At 44.9% G+C, this 25,027-nt stretch overlaps 1 protein-coding gene across 7 annotated transcripts in view; it reads left to right on the top strand.

The window, feature by feature from the left end:
• Positions 1–25,027, top strand: part of RFX4 (regulatory factor X4) — a 157,814-nt gene that overhangs the window by 121,852 nt on the left and 10,935 nt on the right. For 6 of the 7 annotated variants that reach the window (XM_059186751.1, XM_059186753.1, XM_059186756.1 and 3 more), the window contains 5 exons: positions 134–228; positions 656–773; positions 12,326–12,445; positions 12,781–12,942; positions 24,110–24,272. In XM_059186751.1, coding sequence (XP_059042734.1) covers positions 134–228; positions 656–773; positions 12,326–12,445; positions 12,781–12,942; positions 24,110–24,272 — 658 coding nt within the window. The remainder of the gene's footprint in view (positions 1–133; positions 229–655; positions 774–12,325; positions 12,446–12,780; positions 12,943–24,109; positions 24,273–25,027) is intronic. The other variant, XM_059186752.1, reaches the window with a different exon arrangement.

Genomic DNA, 25,027 nt, shown 5'->3' on the forward strand with positions numbered 1-25,027 from the left:
TTTTCTAAAACCTGAATGCTCTGTTAAGACTGGAGTTCTGTTCTATTCAGTTTCATTCCTTTGTTCTTTTAAGTTGTATCTCTGTGTAGACACAGCTGCAGTGATGTATGGGGCTCTCTCCTTTGTTTGACAGTGTACCAGGAATTTGACCACCTCCTGGAGGAACAGTCTCCCATTGAGTCCTACATTGAGTGGCTAGACACCATGGTGGACCGGTGTGTTGTGAAGGTTGGTAACCCAGAGTGGAAGGAGCAGCCCAGGTACTGCAACCCACCATCCACCTTTGTGGCACTTGGGAGATAGAGAGCCCCACACTGAGCTATCTGAATGTTCCTCAGCAGCCACGGAGCCCTGGGGTTCTGAGGAGAGGCCTGGGCCCCCTTCTGGAGGTGGGAGTTGCAGGAGGCAGGACCATGAGTCTCCTTCCCCTGACTCAGCCGGGTCAGCATCTCTTTTATCTGCTGTGTACACTGGGTTTTGACAGAAGATTTCGTTCTTTAAAGCATATTTTTTGCTGGAAGACAAAGCAAGTCAAAATCCATTGTTCCATAGCATTAAACTTGGAGACCCATAAGCCTTCCTGACATTTTTCAGGCAGTCAGTAATAAATGAAAGGTTATGCTGACCACTGTTTAAGCTGTTCCCTTTCTTGTAGGTGGCTGCCAAGAGACAAGGGTCCCTGAAGAAAGTGGCCCAGCAGTTCCTCTTGATGTGGTCCTGTTTTGGCACAAGGGTGATCCGGGACATGACCTTGCATAGTGCCCCCAGCTTCGGTAAGGTTGCCCCAGCCCTCCCCACATCCAAACACTTTCTCTCTGGACTTGGTGCTTGAATGTCACCTCTCTAAATTCAGCCTTAATCTCACTTGCTGTGTCTGAGCCTACAAGGACATCACCCTGAAATGTAGCTGTTCTGGAAGGAGTCGACATTGTCTGGACATTCGGGGAGAAAGACAGCATTGTGTGCTAACATATGCAAATCTGAAGATGGAGGTTCTCACCTAGCTAGTATTATTGGAGTTTAGAGGGGACTAAAAAACACTGGGTACACTCCCCTTTGGCCAGGTGTCCCCAGTGAACACTGTGTCCCAGGACTATGGCAGAATTTCATAGTGTGGCCTTCCCAAGACCGAAAGCCTCTGAGTGGGAACATTGGCATATAGCTTGGCTTAATGCTCCAGGAGTGGGGAGAATGTCTAAAGGTTTCTTTAACGCTGTGCCTCAGTCAGATCCCTAGAAAAGGACTTTCATGTTCATTTTCCCTTTGGTTTTGCTGACCCTTTGGGTGCTCCTCACCTCCCTCCCCAAGGGCACGCCTGCTGCTCCCACAGTAATATGACTTGGAATCTCTGCCTAGAGGTGCTCACGCTGGTCCACAGGTAGGAACCGAACCACCGACTCAGGGTGAATGCTGTGCTACATTGTGGGACACGGACTCCTTTTCACGGAGTCCAGGCCCTCATTAGCAGACATCTGAAATCTCCACAAACACTTTTGCCTCAAATTTTGAAGCATTTCGGCAAAAGGCTGTTGGTAGATTTTCTGGGTAATTGCTTCAGTTCACTACTTGACTTTGCGAGTAGAGATGTGGTTTCATTTCTCATTACCTCCAATTAAGCCAATCGGCTCTGGGTTTTGCTCCGGGTTTAATTTGACACTTTTCCATCCAGCTTTTTTATGGTCTTGTCACCATTTTCCAGTTGTGCTACACAACGAAGCGAGTATGTGGTAAAACAAAGGCGGCACTATTTTTTCTAAACAGCGCTGCCCATGAAAGACTGTGTTTCCCCAGTTGGAGCAGTGTTTTGTTGTGGATTTCTTTAATCTCGGCCTTGGGAAGTTCTCGGCACTGGCCTGAGCCGTGGCTACAGATGGAAATTCTCCGTGAATGGTGCATGGAAATGCTCTGGTGGCCGACACCTGGGCAGGACCATCGGGCACGGCGTTTTGATAACTTCCAGCAGTTAGTGTTAGCACATGTCACCTCTGGTTCTGGGAAAACCATTCGCGCATCGCTGCTTTCAAGCCAGCAAAGGGCTGAAACATTTTTGCGGTCTGTTCACTACTTCAAAATCAAAGAATCCACAACATCGCACCCAAATATACGTACCCGCGTCCACAAAGCAAGCCGCCTTATTCGCTTTATCCCTTAATCTTCAGTGTGCTCATTCTTAAACTGATTATATAGATTACGGAGGCCCCTTCATTAGACAGGGAAAGTAATTTACTTGGCAGGATTCTTTGGAACTCATTTGTTTTTACTAAGTTAACAACGTGATAGGAAATCAAGACAGTAGAACAGCTAGGGTTCTGTGAAAAGGGCTGGATTTATTACCAAGAAACGTTTTCCTTGAAATGTATTCCTTCCTTTCTTGAACCACGCACTGGTTTAGGATATACCGGAAACTTGGGCAAATGGCAGAAACGGTCACAGATCTCTTAGGAAAGGCAAGGAGTAGCTCACCCAACTTCACGTTGTCAGTATTTCCCAACCCGAGGCGGGCTGAAATAACACCTGTTTCCAAGTCCGTTTAGCACACTGTCTGCCGTGGTCCTGCTCATCCGACTCATTGTGGAATTCGGCAGCTTTGGGGTGACAGGCAAGTTGAAAGAATCCGCGGCAGACAAAAGCCCAGCTCCCCCTTTCTGCCTGTATATGTCAAAGACACAGTTGGTGGTTGTGTTTGGGTCATGTGTTCCCTGTATAAAAACAGCTAATTAGGAAAAAGAGCCCTCTGTTCACCGGCCCCCTCCCCCAGTGGCAGGGGCCAGCTCTATCTGGCTCGTAACTCCCACAGGATCCCTGCCGCCCCAGTGGTGTGGGCTGACCGCGCCGTGAAGGTGGGGAACATCACAGCGATCCTGGGGAGGGGGGTCCTCTGCCACCTCTGCCCAGAACGGCCTCTTTCAAAAGGTAGTTGACTCCTTTCTTCTCCTTAATTCCTTTTCACTCTTTTCTTCCTAATTCCTTCTCACTGAAAAGAGCCTATGCTGTGAACTGAAGTAGCCAGACGATCTTTCTTTGCCGCCAGCAGCAGTTTCTAGTAACATCAGTCAGCAAAGGCAGGCTGGCAGGAGATGAACTTTGAGTCCTAACGGGGCTGAGGAAAATAGTTTCTACTTTGGAAACACACACACACACACACACATACACACACTCACTCCCATGTATTTTCCGTCGACGGCTGTGATTTCCATTCAGAGGACACCTGGATCCCAAGTCAGTGCAGGTGTCTTTACCCTTTTACTCTGGGTTTTCACCACATGCCCCGGATTTCACTGCTGGGAACATCTGGAGGCAACTGTGGTTCCTGGAAGTACTCCGGCATCAAACTGTTGGAAAAGCCACCCCAGGTTTGCCCACCAAGGGGGCAGGATTGCTCACGGCCCACGTTCTCACCTGCCCACGCACCTGTTTTCTGGCTTAGTGTCGTAGTTCTGCTGCTCAGGAAGGGCTGAGGGGGCTACGTGGGAGCAGCCCCATCAGGCACCCTGCTCCCACACCAGGTGGCCATGACCGGAGACTTCAGACTGCTTCTCCTGGTGTAGGTGACCAGGCCTGGCTCTCTTACCCAGACCCTGCCAAACGTTGCACACATCAGCCAGGCCCCTGCCAAGCGCTCGGAGGCAGGAACTGCTTTTCCTTGTATTCAGGAGGAAGCCAACCCCAGAGGAGAGGGGCTGGCCCACAGGTGCACCACAGACTGTGCTGAGACCCCTGAATCTTTTCCATCCTAGAGCCCTGTTCTTCCTGCTCAGTCACCACCTCGTCTAGCTTTCTGCAGCTGAATACTACTCATAAAAACAAGGTAACATTGATGGAGAGCCTAGCATGCACAAGGCAGGATACTGGGCACATCCTCATTTAATTCTTGCAACAACCTGTGAAGTCTGATGGAGAACGTGAAGCAAAGACAGGATAATGCTGCTCATTGTAGCAAATGCTTAGAAGGCATGTACTACATTCTGTCCTCACATTAGCTCTTCGAAGCAGATAATAATAGGTAGAAAAGAAGCTTGGAGAATTTTCGTGCCCAAGATCAGTATGGCAAGGGGCAGAGCTCTGTTTCAAAATCACATCTGCCTGACCACGAAACCCATGCTGCTTCAGTTTCCACAACTCAGACAAACACCCTGGACTCAGATGCTGAGCACCGAAAGGTAAGACAAATTTATTTAATCCTCACTGATGGATTTTTTAAAAATCCATATTGATAGATTTAAAAATGTTTTGAAGCTATGAGAGAACAAAACATCAGAGTAATAAGGGATGCCAGAAATGATATCTTTCAAGTGTTGAGAACAAAGAACTGTCAACCATCATTCAGGACTGAGGGCAAAGTAAAGACACACTCGGTTCTACAAAGACTAAGAGAATGTGGCCCCACAGAACATCACTTAAAAAGCACTTAAAGGATGCATTTCAGCAAGAAGAAAAATAAAGGTCTGGGATACAAGAAACAACCAGGTTCTAGTTATTATTGCTGTGTAACAAATTACCCCAAAGTTTAGTGACATTAAAATAGTACTTTCATTATGCATGTGGATTCTGTGGGTCAGGAATTTGAACATGGCACAGCAGGGCTGGCTTATCCCTATGATGTCTGGAACCTCAGATGGAAACACTCAAGGGCAGTGGTGCTTTGACAGCTGGATGCTGGAATCATCTGGAGGCTTCTTCTTTCCTGTGTCTGTGCTTGGGTTTGGATATCTTGAAGACAGGACTGCTGTGATCAGGGTGCCTTCTGTGGGCACTCCATGTGGCTCCGTGTCCATACTGCAATGGTGGCCTCTAAATAATTAAAATTCTCACATGGTGGCTCCCTCTTCCAGGGGGGAAGCCACATTGCCTTTTATGACCCAATCTCAGAAGTTGTCACCTCCCCCATACTCTGTTGCTCAAAGCAGTCACAAACCGACCAAGTCTGAAGAGGGTGCAGAGACACTCAATTTTCCACGGAAGGAATGTCCAACAATTTGGGAGCCCTTTTTCAAGATGAGAGAAATTCTTAAATTTGCAAAAAAATTTAATTACTATCATTTAAAAAATATTTTTCATGTTTAAAAAAGATAAAAGCAAGCCCCAGGCTACAAAGTAACATGAGGTGGTGGGAAGAGAAGCTTCAAGCACTGGTTAAGGCACGCTAAGGTTTTTGTCTCTGAATGCTAAATAATTTTGGACTTCACTGAAAAAAATACAGTTTGGATTTAATGTGTGAGATGTATGTTAATAAATCAAGAGCTCATCACTAAATCATCATAATTTACGAAGGAAAATGGAAAAATTTGAAAAGAGATGGCAAGATAAAAGAAGCATAGAAACAGGATGGCAAACCAAAAACATAAAATAGGATGCTAGAGAAAAGATCAAGTAACAATCGCAGTAGATGTCAAAGTCTCTTCCTTCCAGAACATAAGGCATAAATATTTTTACAGATAGCTTTTACTAAACTTTTAAGAAATATAAAATCCTTAGTTAATGAAAATGAGCATGTTTAGACAATAAAAACAAAAGGAAAGCTATACAACTCACAAAGCTGATGTAATCTCAATTATGAAGCTAATACAACCTCAACTTCAAAATCTTGGAAGAATGGTAGAGGAAAAGAAAATTCCAACCCAACCACACATATAGATGAAAACTTCTAAATAAAATACTAGTAGGTCAAATCCAGCAGCAAAATTTTTAAGATCATGATTAATAAGGTTTATGGCAAGAATTCAAGTATGATTCAAAGTCAGAAAAATTACTTATCAACATACATTATTAAACAGATTAAATGAGAAAAATCATACGGTCCTCCCTATAGATGTAGAGGAGAAAAAAAGGATTTGATATAATTCAGCTCCCAGGTATAATTTTTAAAAACTCTTAGCAAACTAGGAATAGAGAGGGATTTACTTAGTATGTTTCAAGGGCAACCAAAACCCTGCGGTGAACATCATACTAACTGGTGAAACTTTAGAAGTTTTCCCATTCAACTCATTAAGACAAAAATGCCTTTTAACACTGTTTCTAATAAATATTGACTGGAAGTCCTAGCTGATGCAATAAGAAAAGTAAAAGAAATCTAAGAAATGGAAAGGAAAACACAAAAACTGCCTTTTGTTATAGATGTCATGATGGCCGACAAAAGAGTCTGCAAACTAATAGTGTAAAGAAGAATTCAGTGAGATCATTCGATTGAGCTTTTTTTTTTTTTTAAATCATTGGTATTCTTAGCATAAACCAGAACCTAATTAGAAAATATAATTGAGGGCACCTGGGTGGCTCAGTGGGTTAAGCCGCTGCCTCCAGCTCAGGTCATGATCTCAGAGTCCTGGGATCGAGTCCCGCATCGGGCTCTCTGCTCAGCGGAGAGCCTGCTTCCCTCTCTCTCTCTCTGCCTGCCTCTCCATCTACTTGTGATTTCTCTCTGTCAAATAAATAAATAAAATCTTTAAAAAAATAAAAAAGAAAATATAATTGAGTGTGTGTATATAGTAAGCATATACTAACATATATTAAGTATATATCATAGTATATATAAATACGCACTCATATACCATTCAAAATAGCCAAGGAAACTAAAAAATACCTATAAAATAATTCTAACAAAAATTGTTTGAAGAACTTCAAAGAGAAATTTCAAAAATATTATTGAAATCTACCCTGTTCATGTTTGGAAAGAGTCAACATCAAAGAGATTGTTCTACCAATTAATACACAAATTCAATAGAATTCTAGACCAATTCTTAATTTTTTTCCCTTTGATTTTGACAATCTGATGTTAAAATTCATGTGGAAAGGCAAAATGCCAAGGATAGTAAAGACATTTTGAAGATAAAGAACAAGATGTAGGGTCTTGGTTACCTGATACTGATACTCACATTTGTTATGGACTAAGACAGTGCGGGGCTGTAACGTAGTGAGACTGGTAGAGCCGTGAAACAGAACAGAGGTGCCCAAGACAGACAGATACAAAACTTGTCTTCCCCTCATCAGATCCTCTGTTAAACAAGAGGATTGTATATATAACAGAGATGGCATTAAAAATCAGTGGATTGGGCAAATTTCTTCTGAACAAGCCTTTTTTTGTACAGGACAAGTACAAAAAAAAAAAAATTAGACCCCTTGTCTACAGCTTCTGAAAGGAAACATCTCAATGGGGGGGAAAAAGACCTTAAACCTTTTGGAAGAAAACAAGGAATGATATCTTTATGATCTTGAAATAGTATATTATTTATTTTAAAAGGCACAAAAAAGACCAATCATAAAATATTTCAAAAATAAATATGTTTGGATTTCAAAATTGTGTTTATTAAGCATACCATAAACAAAGTTAAAAGATAAAAGCCACAGAAAAGAACATATTTTGCAGTGCATATAACAAACAACCTGAATATATAAGAAACCCCTGTAAACAAATTGTTTAAATACTCCAATAGAAATTCACATACCCCAATATTATTCCAATACCCCAAAGGAAAAATGAGCAAAGAATATGAATAGGTGATTCCCAGAAAGGAAAATTTAAGTTGACAATAATCATTTGAAAAGATGTGTACCTTTCTAGTAATTAGGGTAATACCAATTATAAAGAAAATAAGATAACACCTCACACCCTTCAGACGGCAAGGATTATATATATATTTTTTAAGATTTTGTTTATTTATTTGACAGACAAATTACATGTAGGCAGAGAGGCAGGCAGAGAGAGAGGAGGAAGCAGGCTCCCCGCTGAGCAGAGAGCCTGATGCGGGACTCGATCCCAGGACCCTGAGATCATGACCTGAGCTGAAGGCAGAGGCTTAACCCACTGAGCCACCCAGGCACCCCAAGGATTATATTTCATACACTATCAGTAGGATGGTAAAAAATTTTGGTGAGCAATGGAACACCATCTCTTAAGACCGAAGATGCAGGCACTCTTGGACCCAACAGACACAAGAAAAGAGGTACAGAAAATATTCGTAAGAGTCAATTTCCAATAGTGGAAACTTACAAACAACCTAAATTCCATCACCAGGAGAATGGATAAATAAAGTATGGTATATGCGGACAGTGGCCATCGGACTTGAGTTGCGTGCCTCCATGTGGATGGATTATCAAAAGCAAGTAGTAGACTGCTCTGTGAGGTACGATACCGTTTACGTCATGTGTGAAAACAGAAAACAGCACCATATGTTATATATGGGTACATAATTATATGTAGTAAGAGTAGAACAAGTAAATACCAAATTCAAGTCAGCGATTACCTCAGGTTGAATGCCACGAGGCAGAGAAATACAATTAAGGAAAAGAACACAGAGGCTTCATCCTCATCTTCAATTAAAAAACAAATCTGATTCAAACACAGTAAAATACTAAGACGCTATAAAGCCAGGAGTTGAGTACACTGCCATTCATTTTAAAATTCTGTGTACTTTTCTATCTATTTGAAATTGTTCATAAGAAAAGAGAAATGCTTTGATGCTATGAAATGTGTTCAACTACGTTAACACGTTGCAACAGCAACAAAAATCTCCTTTGTCTGTGTCCTAATACCTTTTTCCACAGCAGACTCAAGTGCCAACTCTGTGACTTTAGGCAAGTTGTTTAAAGCCTCTGAGCCTTCATTTCCCCGATTATTAGTTGAAGATAATAATAACGCCTGCCTCACAGTGTTGCCGGAAAGAGAGCTCAGTACAGTGCATATGGTACACGGGGCTTGCGCGTTTGATTGGTTGATCTAACAGATAGTCATTGAGCCTCTATTCTGTGCCTGGCACTGTTGTGGACACTGGGTATGGAGAACAGTTGGGGGAAAAAAAAGATAAACATCTGCATTTATGGAGCTTGTAGTCTAGTGTAGGGAGGCACGTGATACAGGTTATAAAGTACAGGGAACGGTGATAAGCACTAGGGAGAGAGAGCCCAGGGTATTAGCTGTAACTGCCTCTCTCCCGTCTGTCTGTCTGTCTTTGATGTTTCTCTCTTCCTCCCTCCATCCTGCCCCCCCATCTCTTTTTCTCTCTTTCAGTCTTTATTTCCCCCTTTTCACTTTGCCCTCTTTTCCTTGCACTGTTCCCGTGGCCAGCCGCCCCGCCCCGCCCCCCACTGCCAGCACTGAACTATTTGTTGCCCAATTATCTTAATGATTGACTTCTGCTACGCAGGACCCTGTAGCTTTTGTGGAGTCAGGATCTGAGCTTTAGGTTTCTTGTGGACTCAGAGTACTTGGCACAACAGTAGGCAGGCAGCAGTAGCTCTACAAACTCATCAAAAGGTGATTTAGTTGGGTAACTGATCAGAGCCATTAAGGAAGGGACCTTGAAGCTCAGAATCCACACTTGCCCCAGAGTACTGGCCCCCCAGCCTGGATATGATGCTTCTCCCTGTGCGGTCTTGGGTAAATTTCTTCACTTCGTCAGATCTTTGTTTCCTTGTCTATAAAGGAGAAGGGTGTATAGCTGACTTCAAAGGCATCTGCCTGGGATAAAACTGCAATACCCATTTCCATTATCTAGAGTTTTCCATTCTAATTCGTCGCTCCGTGTTTCTATCTTTCTATCCTTATGGACCTAGAGCAACATTGCAGCAAATATTTTTTTCATTTTGAAGACCCTTTTAAGTATTTGATGCTGTCTTTTGACCTCTTTGGCTATATGAGCAAAATGTTTTAAGATCCTACGGGATCTTAAAACCTCAGGAGCAAAAGGGACTTTACAGATAGCAGTAGTTACCATTCAGTAAACATCTAGTGTGTCCTTTTCCTCATTATGGTTAGTACTCCTGTAACCAAAACAAGGAGTTGTACTACCCCCCCTTTTAGAGAGCTATGTTGCCAAATGAGCTGCACAGAATCAGACAGTCTTAGGTTCAAGTCCCAGTTCTGCCAGTTACTAGTTGTGTGACACTGGACACTTATTTCACCTCTCTAGGTCTCAGTGTCCTTCTTTGCAAAAGGAGAGTATCACTCATCTCCTATAGTTGTGATGAGGATTAAGTGTGATAATAAATCTGCATATTTATACAGATCATGAATCTGTCATAGAGCAAGGGCTCAAGAAGTGGCTGATTTTGTTGTTAACATTTACTAGGAGTAACTCATCCAGGGTCTAAGTCACTAAGTGGCGGAGCTGGGTGTCAGCCTGGGTGCACTGCTCCAGCGCCTGTGCTGTTACCCACAATGCTGAGCCTCCTCAGTGGTTCATGGGACCCATTTTGGAGAAGTGGATGGAAAGTTGAGTTTTAGAGGCTACATCTCTGACTTAGCACAATCTACTCCTTTCTGAATTTCAAACAGACAGAACACCCTGGGGATGAAGGAAGAATGTGGAAAAAGTATAGGACAGGGACCCTGGCTTGAGCTTTGTGGATACCAGGACCAGAGTTTGGGGCAGGCTCTAAAGAGAGGGGGGATATAAGAGTTGGTGTATGTGACCTGCTGGGCATCCACTGGCCTCAGAGTTAAGCTGAGGATTTTCCTCCATAGTCTTCTATAAGGGTGTGTGTGTGTGTGTGTGTGTGTGTGTGTCCGTGTGTATGTGCAGAAGCCAGATGCAATTAAAAAGAAAATTGACAAATTCTACCAAGAAGGTGGAATTGAAAAGGAAAAATTGATGAATTCCACCAAGGAGGTTTTATCCAGTTAGCCCCTGCCCCCCCGGCCCCAACACCTTCTGACAAGTATCATGTACTAACCAGCTGTGCACCTGGAGCCATAGCCCTAGCACCCTATTAGTGAGACTTGAAAAGGCACAGCTCCCAACTCAAAGGACCCTTCTGGGACCTGGTCTTTGTGCCATGAGTAGACTGAACTGGATGATCTGTAGGGGACAGGAAACAGATTTGGGGCCAGACCAAACCGAGGCAAATCCCTACATACTGCTAATGGAGGGACTCCTTTCCTGCTCCCTAAGGAAGGACAGTGCCACCTATCCCAGTCTGTGGTAAGGAGGAGATGTGTGTTAAGTGCTCCGTACAGTTTGGGCACATGGTAAGCATTCGGTAGACCATGACGGCAACGATGAGGACTATGACTAGGACAGTGATAACAGTCATGGTGGTGATGATGGAATCACAGTAGAAGTAATACCAGAGGCTCTTCCAGGTCCTCTAAAAAAGTAAACTAGAGGGAAATGGGAAGAGGAGGTCAGCTATACATAGGTGGGTGAGAAGTTTTGGACATTTCATGGGTAGCAGAAGAGCCACATGGAGATGTCCCGTTGGGAGTTGGAAGCATGGGACTAGAGAAGAAGGTTTGGCCCTTCTGGCTCTGGCTTTCCTGAGGTTTGACTACAGCAGACATGAATCGAGCCCCTCTCACATGTGGATCATTCCACTGGCCATGGTGGCAGTATGACATGCAAGAAAAGATGGTTTTGAAATAATGTGTTATAATAGGAACATAACTACCTTATGGGGTGGTTGTAGAGATTAAATCAGAGGATATGATTTTGAGCACATAAACTGGCCCTTGGAAAGATCCCTGGGGAGGATTGTTGCCATCCCTTTTAATAAACAATCTAAGAATGAAGAATGCTATTTGAGAATACCATACATTCTCAATCTAGTACCTTTTTTTTTTTTTAAGATTTTATTTATTTATTTGTCAGAGAGAGAGAGAGAGAGAGAGAGAGCACATAAGCAGGCAGAGTGGCAGCCAGAGGCAGAGAGAGAAGCAGGCTCCCTACTGAGCAAGGAGCCCGATGTGGGACTCAATCCCAGGACCCTGGGATCACGACCTGAGCCAAACGCAGCGGCTTAACCAACTGAGCCACCCAGGCATCCCCTAATACCTTTTCTAATAACCATGTGTTAAACAGATGTCTCAGAAACATTTAAGGAAATAATTCAGTTGTTGCAATTTTTGATTTTCAGTTCTGCTCCCAGAATTATGTCAGGTACATCGGTATAGGGAACTAGAAGGCAAAATCCCTGCCATGGACATCCTTAAAGTCCAGTCGGGGAAATAAGACATACTTGTGGTAGAGATAAAAATGAAAGATTTTTGAACAAAGTGAGTGGTGCCCAGATGAGGATGAGGCCAGTGGCTCGGCAAGGGCTCAGACGGCTCAATGGCATTTGGGCAGACGGCTCGATGGGTGCCATTTTGGAGGAGCCAGATTGAGCAAGGAAAAGACTCACTTGCTACAAAGTGTTAGCCTAGGCTGAGGATACAGCAAAGAGGAGCAACTTTTGACCATGCGGAGATGATTATGGAGCGGAGAATGAGAGACTTGAACGGAGCATTGGAGCCCAGTGTACCTGCGGGAGTCCCAGTGTACAGACTGCTGAGCAGGTGGAGGGGTGTACCTGAGCTGCCCTGACTTACCTTTCTGTTCGGATCTTCTCTCATCAGGGTCTTTTCACTTGATTCACCTGATGTTTGATGACTACGTGCTCTACCTGTTAGAATCCCTGCACTGTCAGGAACGTGCCAATGAGCTCATGCGAGCCATGAAGGGAGAAGGAAGCACCGGTAAGCTGCCATTTCCCTGGGAATTGCCCTACTTGGCAACTTGATTTGTATCCTTACTTCCATGTTCTGTGTTTCTTCAGCTCTGTCTTCCAAAGAATTTAGCTATAGTTGGCAGGCCAAGTGGTGTGGAACCAATGATGTCTTCTTCTATAGAGTGGGCACATGCGTGTGTGGAATTGTCTTGCCCGCCATGATGGTGGTGCCCAAATCATCAGAGGGCTTGAAGCAGGGGGTGACATGACACAGATGAGAAAGAATATTCCAATTTTTAAGTCCTTTAAAGACAACTTGCCTTGACCTTTGGTTCTGAGGACCTACCCTTTCTCTACCCGTAGCAGAAGTCCGAGAAGAGATTGTCTTGACAGAGGCCACCCCGCCAACCCCTTCCCCAGTGCCATCATTTTCGCCAGCAAAATCCGCCACGTCCGTGGAAGTGCCACCTCCGTCCTCCCCGGTCAGCAACCCGTCCCCTGAGTACACTGGCCTCAGCACCACAGGTAATGAAAGGCCTCCCGCAGGCTCTGAATGCGGAGTTGGTATTTAAAGCCAGAGCTTTCTGGAAAAACGTTCTTCCCCTCAGCACCCCCGCCCCTCAAAATGCCAAGTATTTGCCTGGATTTACAGATGCCTTGCAGTTACTCATCTATTCATAGGTACATATTCTTCTTGCTTCTGTTTTCAAGTTGGCAGATGGAGTACATGATAACCGCCACCTTCCCCAACTAAGCCACTGAAATGATGAGAATGAAATGACATAAATTAATACACAGCCAATTCTTTCTTGAAAACAAGAAAGGGAGTTCTCTGTGAACCAGAAATTGAGTGGCAGGCATCTCTGGAAAGTGGGGCAGCCAGAAAGTCATATGCTAAGACATGACAACTATGGCAAGGCGGGGGCGGTAAGCAAGGTGCGGACGGGTGCTCTGGGGCTCCCGAGGAAGCCGAGACTCCCTCTGGTGGGAGGCCCCGAGGAGGACCTCACACAGGAGTGGCTCTTCACTTTAACTGAGGATGGCGGAGCAGAAGGGCCTTCTAGACAGAGGGCGGTGCGAACAGATGCACAGGGCTGGGGCGTGTGAGGCTTTCTCAGGGCACGGGAGACTTTTCAGTAGGAGGTCCGCGAAGGCATCCTGTGAGGCTGGACGAGTAAGCTGCAGACGCATTCTGAAGGATCTCGAATGCCAAGACACGGTTCGGAAAATTGAGAAGAGGTGATGCAAGGATAATAATAACTAGTTGCTAAGGTCCGGTGTCACTGCGGTAGTTGTCTCACGAGAGATACTTGCAGTGTCTCTCACTGCAAGGTTGTGGCAGAGAAGTGAAGGGAGACAAAGCTTAAGTCCCTTGTTCTGGGCACCGCACTCACTCAGCCATTCAACAAATGTCCTTAAGACATTGCTCATGAGACTTGTGGAAACGAGACTGTGGCGGTGGCATATTCAACACGTGTTCGCTAGTGTATGATAACACGTTGTGTGTGTGTGTGTGTGTGTGTGTGTGTGCATGTGCCTCCAGAGCAGCTCATGTGGCTGCTGTGGAATCAGAGGAGGTACGAAAGCCAAGAGTGCTTTTTGCTAATAGTGAGGTTCGATCCAGATAGAAGGGGTTACTCTGATTAATGCCTAGAAGGTGGAGGCGACGGGGAAGCTCTGGATGCCAGAGGAAGCAGCGGTCCTCTCCCTTCCCACCTGAACTCTGGCAGGCAGGAGGGAAGCCAGCAGTAGAGAGGGGACATGCCAAGGCAGTCTTAGAAGCTGACAGAGAACCGACAGGAGAGCAATGAAAGGCAGAGACGACCTTCTGCTAGATGGGCCCTGGGTCGGGCTGGGCCAGCCGAAGCGCCAGTCCTCGCAGAGTGGAGGGCTTCTAAGACTGTGATGATCCGTTCGTCATCTTCCCTTCCAAACCTGCTTAACTGTTCTCCCCGTTACCCAAATCGAAATCTGGGAGTCGGCTTCAACTCTTTCCCTCAGCTCCTGCATTCGTTAGGTTAAGGTTAGCTAGGGTAAGCTAAGCCACTGTAACAAACAGATCCAAAAGTTCGAGTTAACACAGGAGAGAGCAATTTCGTGCTTACAGACAGTCCTGGCAAGGTGTTCAGGTCGAGAGGAGGCCCTCTTAAATGCAACCATTTGGAAACACTTGGTCTTTCAGTATTAGGTTGCACCACAGCGCAAGGCAGTGGTTCTCAAAGTGCGGTCTGGGGACCAGCAGTCCCAGCTTCTCCTGGGAACGTCTTAGAAATGCTCGTTATCAGGTCCCATCACAGACCTTCTGAATGAGAAACTGGGGACGAGGCCCACAGATTGGCTCACCACGCCTCCCGGTGACTGGGATGCACACCAGCTAGAGGCCCACTGCCTTTGGGCTTTGTCAAGTCTGCAACCAGCTGCAGGCCTGGAAGGTGCAGCTTTGAGCGCATGTGCGGGTCCCTTCCGCTTCCATCCCCCCAGCGAGGACTCACTCACAGCGGCTCAGGTAACTGCAGAGAGCAGCTGGGAAACGAAGGCTCCTTTGACCTGTTTCTTCCCCTCCCACCGTCGCCGCGTGTTCAGGTCTTCCCGCACCTCTTGCGGACGTCGAGCGGATTCTCAAGCTGGTGACCTGCCTCTCCTCTTGTCTGTCCACATTCTTGCTGCCCATTGCACTGGTTTCCCTCAAAGTGCAGCGGCCGAGTCCACCACCCCAAACTCGGGCCTGTGAGCAGGCTCGTTCTCCAGTCGCTGCTGGAGCTTACTTTTATCCTAGTTCTACTTAGAATTATTTTCAGAATAGACTAGGGACTAAATCGCATGGTTTTGAAGACCACATAAATAGGGTGAGCTTGCCCTATTTAGGAGGTTGTGTTTTACCCATTCATTCGTTTACGGGTCCATCCGTTTCTCTACCCATTTATCCAATAACTATTTCTCCGGTGGCTTCTATGTACTAGGAACTTCAGATCCTTGCCTCCTGGGACGATGTTATTTAGAGGTTCGGGATCTGATGGGTGCTAACTAGGGCTGATTTGGGAGCAGGGAAGGGAGGAGCACAAAGGGAGGCCGTGTATCTGGAGGGTCTGTGAAGACTGGATAAGGCGAGAGCAGGTGATCTGGGCAGAGGGAGGAAGCATTAGTACAAAGACCTGGAGGCAAGAAACAGCATGTCTTTTTCAGAGAAGCTAAAGTATATATCCTAGGAATCTTCTATTAATTCCTTCCCTCAAGTCTCCTTCTCCAGAACTAGCGCTACTCAGGGAATGAGCAGGTGCTTAAGAGCCTATCGGGTGCCTGCCCTCGTGTGCACTGTGCCAGGGGCGGAAACTTGCCAAGGAACTCAACGTCCTTTGTCAGGGACTGCTAAGGAGACTGGATTCTTCAGAGTATTGTGAAGGAAGGGGGTCAGAAACTGGCATTAGATAGATCTTTTGATTTTGCTTTGGGTACACAGCTGGAAAGCGCCCTCACCTTCCGTGGGAATTTACATTCCGCCATCACATACATGTTTACATGGATGCACCTGGAATCGGGCTTTGTCTCCACTTTGAGGAGGAAGAACACGCCCCCCCGCCCCCAACGCTCCCATTTTCCCTCCATCCTGGGCTGTTGTAGCTCCTGCTTAGAGGCTTGGGAAGAGGAGCCGTAGGGGAAAGAACCACCTTAGTCACGGGGAGAGAACTCTGAGCCCTGTTCACAGCTCTTTAGCCACTCGGTGGTCCTTGCCAGGCTAGAGCATGGGGCAAGGCAGGAGCCAGGACGGTAAGAAGGGCTCTCAGCCTCACCCCCATACCCCCGGGAGACACACGTGAGCCAATTGGTGACAACGTCCTTATTGTGAAAATAAACAGGGAAACCATGCACACCAGACAGTCATGCGTTGTGGAGCAGAAGTGGTTTGTGGGGGGGAACTCTTTGGCAGCGCGTCCAGCCAGGACACTGTGAGGCAAGAAGGGGACAGGAGGGCTGCGAAGGCAGGATGTCCAGAATCTCTTCGTAATTCTCGTCCGGCTAGTGGGTCTGCCTGGCTTTCCTCATAGCACTGTGGAGGCCTCGAGGTGCGGCAGGTGTGACCGTCAGACCCACAGGAATATCGTAAATGTGTTCAGAGATTTCTGTGCAATGTGTTCAAGAGTCATAAAAGTAGCTTCTTAGAAATACAAATGTGAAACAGGTTCTCTTCAGATGATCGTAACCTTTGAAGATTTTGGCACATTCCTGCTTTGTTCTCAGACATCTCCAGGGAGCATTAAAAATGTCATCCTAGATAAAACTATGTGTAATATTTTTCCCAAGCACCACTTTTGAAATATCCCACGGCTAAATTGGACTGGATCTTGGCATGCATGTGGGTCATGGTCTTGGAGGAGACATAAACATAATTTCCTAACAACACGGATGGTTTTATAGATCTTGCATTATAAAACACATGTATCCCTGATATATACCAAAGTATTAGGAAATGTACTGTGGTAGGTTTCTTAAACTTGGGGACTTGGGCAAATATTCCATTAACCAATATTGTGAATTGGAAAACAATTATTGTATATCTTATAAAATGCATTCGCCATGTTTCTTTTTTTCTTTTAACAAAAAGTTAACTCAACATATGGTCTTCATGCCCAGTTAATTTTTATTTTCGTCTTAAAATTACTGGCTGATTTATATACCATTACTTTCCAGAAAGTATCTGAAGTGATTAACAATTAAAAAAAAAAAAAAGAAAGAAAGAAAAAGCATTTTTTTAAAAAGACCCAAACCAGAAAGTAAGAAATAAAGAAGTGGGGAAAATTAAAACAAACCACCCCCGCTAAAAACAGTTTACTAATACATTAAATGAAATGGTAAGTGACCTAGTTATTTTGCTGGGTCTCTAGCATTTTCTGGATATCATCACTCAGATGTTGTACATATTATCAAGTTCGAGTCAGAGTCAAGGCCAATCAGGTGTCTGCAGTTCTTCCACATATCAGTGTCTCACTGTTGATGGACACTTCCCCATTTTTCAGCTGTGAAAAAGAGAACGGTATTATGTCTGCTTGGTGAACACAAAGAGAAAATTAATTCATTGCACATAATCTCTTGGCATCCTTGGTACAAGCTCTAGTGAATACAAAGTCCTTTATTATAGATAATGAGTTATGACTTACTAGGGAAACAGCCGCTCTGCTTATCTATGGCTTTGTGTCGATCTATGTCCGTACCTACATGTATTTCTAAAAGTGTTTTCTTAGGACTGTTTTCATTAATTGTTTTTAAAGGGATGGAGGGGGGTGTGGAAGAAAGTGAAAGGAAAGGATATGGGGCACCTAACATGGAACCCGATACTGGCTGATTTTGATTGGGCACGTTCAAGTCTACGGCAAGGCCATGATAGGTGACTGGGTAAAGGTTTCCATTTCAACAGATTTCCACAAGGTGAAAATCTAACCCATTTATCGGTTTTCTTCCCTTACTTTGTGAGCTTGCCGCCTCACTCTTGGCCCAGCAAAGGTCAGAAACCTTCATTTTTGTTAAGGGAAAGTGGCTCTTTTCCTCCTCAGGGGCGTGGCAGGTGGTGCCACACCGACCAGCCCACTTAACATGACATTGGGCTGCAATTCTTTAATGTCATTTAACGCAAACTGTAAAGCTCCCACTCCATCCCTCTGAGGCCTTGGAAGGGCTCGAAGACCTGGTTTATGATGTCATTTGAAGTATTCCCTCCTTTAGCAATGACAATAAAAGTTAACTATTAAACGCGTGTTTTCACCTTCCCACCATGGTTTCCCTGTGCAACAAAACCGGCAAATTAAATCACTGAGATTCTAGGATCCCTATAGAAATAAAGGCAGATTCCCTACAAATGGCCTGAGCTGTAGAACATCTGGCCTGCCCAGCTGCATTTTCTCTCCGGCGGTTGAGGATGTAACAAAGCTAACTGGCCCCTACTCTTTCCAAATAACAAAAGCTCAGTTATGCCGAGGGGAGCTAAAAGGAATGGCTCTCTACCTACTTGTGCTCTCTGTCTAATAAATGAATAAAAAATTTAAAAAAAAATAAATAAATAAAAAATAAAAAAAATAAATAAAATAAAAGGAATGGGCCACGGGGGCCACCGCGTCTCCGCCCCAGAGCCCATGATGACTCATGGACACATCCTCGAGTTGTCCCTGCCAGCGAAGGCCTCCTCCTCCAGCCCTGCTGCTTCCTCTGTCGACAGGAATGGAATTAGGAAACATAAGCTGGGCCTGAAAACAAATTGCTGAATCTCTTCTTGACTTCACTTCATCGGGTCTTGGCTTGGTGCTGAGGCCTCTGGAGTTGCTCGTTCATTCTCCTGTTGACTTCTTCTAGGCCTCATCTGTGTGGTGTCCTGGGGGCACAGAGTGATAAGAACAGGCAGAGGTGCTGACTTCGTGATACTTAAATCCTAGTGGGTAAGGGGATTCAATCCAGAAGTAAACTACCAGGTCAATAAACCGTTTCAAACGCTCATAACAAGAATGAGAATGTGCTAGGAAATGGTCAGAGGAGGCCTCTCCGACCCGGAATATCAGAAAGGGTCAGCCACATAAAGTCTGGGGAGAGGGAAAGATCATTCTAGGTCATAGGGAACAGCATGGGCCCAGGCCTGAAGCAGAGAAGAGCCTGTCATCGTGAGGACTGACTGCTGTGGCTACCTAAGCGGAAAGTGGCAGCCGGGGAAGCTGCGGAGGGAGGCAGGTCCAGAGGCCAAACCAGCATCTCTCTCTGGGAAAGGATCCCGGTCAGCTCTGTCAATGAGATTTTGGCCAGGGAGCTACTGATAAAGTCACCCGAACAGCTGAGGTTTTCAACTTGAGCAAGTATTCTCCTTAAGCACTGTTCCCTGGAGGATGGGTAGCCGGTGGGGTGAATATACCTATGAAGTCTTTTCCTGTCTCAGTGTTGAAGGTTATACCAAATGTTTGCTTCGTAGCAAATGCTGTAAGAGGACACCATTCAAACAGAATTTTCTGTGATAATGGCAATTTTTTTTTTTTTTTTTTTTTAAATCTGACCTAACCAAAGCAGTAGATGCTGAGCACACAGGGCTACTGAGCACTTAAAAGGTGGCTAGTGCAATGAAGGATCTGAATTTTTTTTTAATCGTATTTTGTTTTAATTAGTTTAAATTTTAAGAGCCATCTGTGGCCTGTGGCTACTGTCTAGGCAGCTCCGGAATCTAGACATACTTAAGGGAGCTTATTTTTCAGGAAGGTACTAACAAAAGGCTTAGGTTAGATCAAAACCTGAGCAACATCTGTGATGGTTCATAGAATCCTTGCAGGGGGAAAAGGTTCAAACAGTTTAGGTCAAGATCTGAAGGAAGGCTACGGCCAGGTAGCCTGAAAAGTAGCCTGAATTTTCTCAAATCCTTACAACCTCTGATCTTGACGGGCCCGCTACACGCAGTGTGCGTGACCGGAGGCAGTGGCTTAGAGAACCTTGCGACTCAAGAGTGTGGTCCATGGACCAAGAGCATTACCATCGTTTAGAAGCTTGTTATAAATGCAGAATTGCTAGCTCAGCTCCCAACCTGCTGAATCAGAATTTGCCTCTTAACAAGATCTCCAGGGATTCAAAGGCACATTCAACTGTGAGAAGCCGCTGCTGTTGTGGAAAGGCTTTGGAGTTGGGCAGGATCTGGGTTCAAATTTGAGTGAGTCTTGGGCCACAACTGTCTCACCTGCGAAAAGGAGGTAAGACCACCTACCTCAAAAGGTCATTGCCAAAATTCAGTGAGTTAGTGTATTAAAAAGGAAAGTAGCTTGAGGTCTGGTTTATGTTGGATGATTAATCATTCATTCCTTCATTTATTCAACAGATTATTCTTGACTACCTGTTTTATTCCAAGCCCACTTCCTAGCCTCTGTTTAAAACCCCCTCCAGGAAAAATGACAACAGTAACAAAAACACAGGGAAGAAAAACATTTTGTTGGGGATGGGAAGGAAAGAAAATCTTGCTCTCCCACAGTTTTAATACTAGAACATGGACAAAACTTAACTTTATAGGATTCTTGGATCTTTTGGGATCTTTATGGATTCTCAAAGCCAAGGGGATTTTCTCCACAATCCTCAGACTTTTAACTAGGGATGAGTGTGTAGGGAGGGAAGAATAAGAGATGTGGGAATTAGGCACATAGGGAAGGTTTGTTGTTGTCTTGCCAAAAAGTAAAAAGCATGAGAGCGGTCTTAAAAATTAAGCACAAACTGTGAACCACACACATTTTCTTTTATTAGTTTCCTGAAAAGAGCAGCAGCAGCCGCTCTCCCTGGAGACCCCACTGATAGGACAGGAAATGTAAGGGGTGTTCTTTTCTAGGCCCCAGGCAAAAAGGGTTTCTCACCCGAGCCTGTAGGTGTTGCTCTGCTAAAGCCTGCTTGTGTGGGTCTGTTCGATGGCTGGCACATGGCCATCTAGGGGTTTTGTTTCCCAGACCACAGGAGCCCATTTTTCCAAGAGTTCCTCTAGCTTTTTGTTTGATAACGTCTATTTCTAGCAGCATTTATTCCTTCAACAATAACTTCTATGAAACAAAGATTTACTGAACACCTACTATTTGGCAGGCCCTCTGCTGGGGATACAGAGATGAATAAGGAACAGTTGCTCCACTCCAGGGGCTCAGACAAAAGTAACTTCCACTGCATTCCCTCAGGTGATGGCTGTTATCACCACTGCCTTCCTGTTGCTGGGTGGGGTGGAAAAAGAGAAAATCTTTTGGCGAGGTCCCAGGGGCTTGAAGGGTTAATTACGTGTTTGCTGTGGCTGGTTCCTTGTTCTCCTGTACTTCCCACCCTTCTCCAATTCTATCTCCAATTGTAAAATTTGTTTAGTATATGTTAATAATGTTTTTCTTTTCACAGAGGTAGTGTACATTCATTCTAAAAAAATACAGATAAACAAAATGAAGAAAATGTTTTAAAGCCTTTCTCAATCCCACTGCCTAGAGATCACCCGTTTTAATAAAAAGGATCTTTTTAAAAATTATAACTAATATAATTTCATATGAAGCACAAAATATAGAGGAGGGCAATCAGGCATAATCCAGTCTTCTGGGGCATGATCATTTTGGAATTTTGTCTTTCCAGTCTCCTTGCAGTCGCTATAAATGATACCTAACAGATAGCCTGCTAAAGTCATTATCTCCTTGTATGTGATGTACATGTGCAAACCAGGAAGGGGTACTTTTAGGCACCCTGGTGAATAAGAACATCTATGATTTTATGGGAAAAAAACGTGTTTAGAAGTTTGGTATAATTAGCTCAATTTCTGCTGCTGTTCAAATTTCACCCCGATGACAGAATCTGACCCAAGAAAAGTGTCTTTCTTCCCTGTCATCTGAAATGGGACACAGAGAAATCTCTACTTTAAGAAAGTCCAATACAAGATTCCTAGTGAATTCACAGGGAAGAGCGCGTGAATATCGTCGAGAGCCTCCCCCGTGCCAAGCTCATGTCAGTTAACTCTCACCACAGTTCTGCAAAATAGCTATTATCATGCCTGTTTTACAGATGATGAAAGAAAATTTCAGAGGCTCGCCCAAGATCTTCCAGCCAGTACTCAGCAGGACTAGACCCCAGAGCGGAGAGGCAGTTGGTAGAGAGAATGAAAAGCCTATGCCAGACTGGGGTTCAGAGCCCCACTGGTCCCACCCACGGGGACCTCGGGCAAGTTAATCAATCTGAGTTTCCCTGAACTGGACTTGAGTGTGATGCCACTAGCCTGAAGGGCGGACCTAAGGAACGGTCCTGAGAATCAAGTGTGGAGTCCACAGTAAGGGTGTTGTGGGGGTCACCCTTGGGCAAGTCCCTGTTGTCTTTTACAGGGGCATCTGAAAGAAATTCCTGTTTGACAGGTGACTCCTGAGCACCTTGTTTGCTATCTCATGGCTTCCAACTTGTCAGGTTTCCCTGTGGCCTGGTTTCCTGGAAAATCTCTGAGCCCAGGTTAAGGCCCATCTCTACGAAGAGTTAGAGTGGACACATTTAGCCTTACTCCTGTTTTGCTCCAGTTTTAATTTCTTTGTTCACTCCCACATTTGCATGATTTTCTTGACTCCTTTGTATTCCTAAGCGCTCTCTTACATTCTTTCAGATTTAAACTTCTGTTTCCTCATCTGTGAAGTGGGGGTAGTATTTTAAGGGTATCTGTAAGGCACTTAGCACGGTGCCTGGACCATATTAGATGCTCAATAAATGGTGTGTCCTTCATGCTCTTGGAATAAACCTTTGTCCCTTCATTTAAAAGGGGCGCTATTTGCATTCTGAAAGATTCTCTGGTTTACAAGAGAGTTCAATACAGAGTTCTTTTAATAATAAATATGTTCAAAGTCAGACTCCATTTTCACTTGCCTTCCAGAGTACCCCTCAGTGAACCTGTCTGTAATTGGCAAAGGGCTGGCCCACCAGCTCCTCCTTCCACCTGCTCCACTCCAATGTTGCTACTCGTGTGCTATCTGCAAAGTCCTTGGGACAGAAGGGATGGCATTCTTCAGTGAAAACCGTTCCTTCAGCTTCCCTCAGGGATGTTAGGATAGAAAAGATCTGCTGCAGAAAACAGAACTAAAGCACCAAGTTTTACTTCCCCTTAAGAATGGCCTCCCATAACCAGTTCTTCAATTTTCCCTGTACCTGCAAGGGGCTGTTCAATTCTAGCCGCCCCCCCATCTCCTACAATAGGTTTCCTTATTTCCCCTGATCAACATTTTGAAATTTATCAGAAATCGACAAGTGTATCATTTAGTGATTTCTTAAATTACCATTTTTATAGTCTAACCATCTCGTAAAATTCCTAAGCATCTTGAGGGTTTTAAAGTTTGTCAATTTCCCTTCCCAATCCCTAGCACTTTAAAGATATCCAATTAAAAAGTAAGTTAATGGAATTAGTAATATGTATGGAATAGGTCACCGTGAAGGTCACTGTCTAATAATCTTCAAAAAGACCTGGGCAGGCAGAGCCCAATAATCTACTTAGGGCTACTTAGAGCAGTTTGTTGGCTCTCTGACACCTGGTTAGTTGAGTGTTGAGAAGTTACTTAGCCGTGCTTCTCTGAGCTTTCTTTTGTCCTCTCTCCTTCCTTCCCTCTTTCCTCTCCCTCTTCTTCTTTTTAAAATGTTTATTAAAAAATTTGGGGCCACCAGCCTCTGTATCAAGCACCAGCGTTCCAACAGGGGCCCAAACAGACAAGACCCTATCCTCATGGAGCTTCTAGTTGATAGGGGATAAGCATTAAGTAAATCACATTCATGAATGGGAGTAAGATGACAAATTATTGTAGACACCACAAAAGACTATAGTGAGGTAGGGGATCAGACTCCGTCTGGGGTTAGGATAAGGGGTTAGTATCTCAATAGAGCTTCTCGCTATTGAGTTACGAGGAATGAGTGGAAACTAAGGGAAGAATACAGTTTCAGGCAGCAGAAAGAGCATGTGCAAAGGCCCTGTGGTGCTGGGAATTGTGGTTCTCTGGGAAAAAAATGAAATCTATTGTGGCTAGATCAGAGAGAACAAAGGCGGGGGTAGGGGATGCTTCTCATGAGGTCAACTAGGACAGAGACACATGTTCTGTAAAGATTTTGACTTTCAGCTGTTTAAAGAGCATGGGAGGAAGCCACTAAAGTGTTCTAAGAATGGGGCATGGAGGAACTGCGTGAGTGACGTACATGTCTTAATTTGTCTCTGCAGGAGCAATGCAGTCATACACGTGGTCTCTGACCTATACGGTGACAACGGCGGCAGGGTCCCCAGCGGAAAACTCCCAACAGCTGCCCTGTATGAGGAGTACCCATGTGCCTTCTTCCTCCGTCACACACAGGATACCAGTTTATCCGCACAGAGAGGAGCACGGGTAGGCGAACTGCCTGAGATGCCATTGGACTTTTATATTTGGGGTCACTTAGCAGCTGTTTTCTCAAAGGGCAGGAGGAGTACTGTCCTCTGCAGGCACTCAGTACCATCCTGAGTATAACAGACTCTTGCAGTCCCCACGGGGCCCTGGAGGTGGGCATTAGCAAGCCCATTTCCCAGATGCAGAAACTGAGATGATGGCTCAAGTTCAGTCCCTCGGGGTCACACAGCTGATAGATGCAGGGCCCAGACTGAGCATCTGTCCTGTCACATCCAAAGCCTGTATTCTTCCCTCTCTTCTGCTTCAGAGCCCCTGCAGTTTCCCCAGGCTCGTAGAGCCTTGTGGTAGGCCCAGGCCTCCTGTGACTGGATTAGAGGAGGGCTTCCCCACCTGAGGGCTGAAGGTCTCTGGACAGCGGCAGTTGTTAAGGGGGCTCAGGGAACCCCCATGGGTTCTACTGGTGCTTTGTGCCCAAAGAAATAAGTCATTGATTTTGCTCATTTTTTCCCCAAATCTCTGTTGGGGAAAAAATGTTGTTGCTGTGATGAATGAACCACAAGTCCATTAAGAGGTGTTACCTGAAAGCAGAGGAGCTTCTTGTCATCATGCAGTGTCTTCATCAAAAGACACTAATCCTAGAATGTCTAATGTGCAGTCATCTGAAAACTACATGACATTAAAGGGCCCTTATTCTCAAGAAGGCGAGATTCTGCCACATGGGTACTAGGAGGTGTTTCCAGCAGAGCAGCTGTGCG

This window comes from Mustela lutreola, chromosome 8 (assembly GCF_030435805.1).
Source record: "Mustela lutreola isolate mMusLut2 chromosome 8, mMusLut2.pri, whole genome shotgun sequence".
NCBI lineage: Eukaryota > Metazoa > Chordata > Mammalia > Carnivora > Mustelidae > Mustela > Mustela lutreola.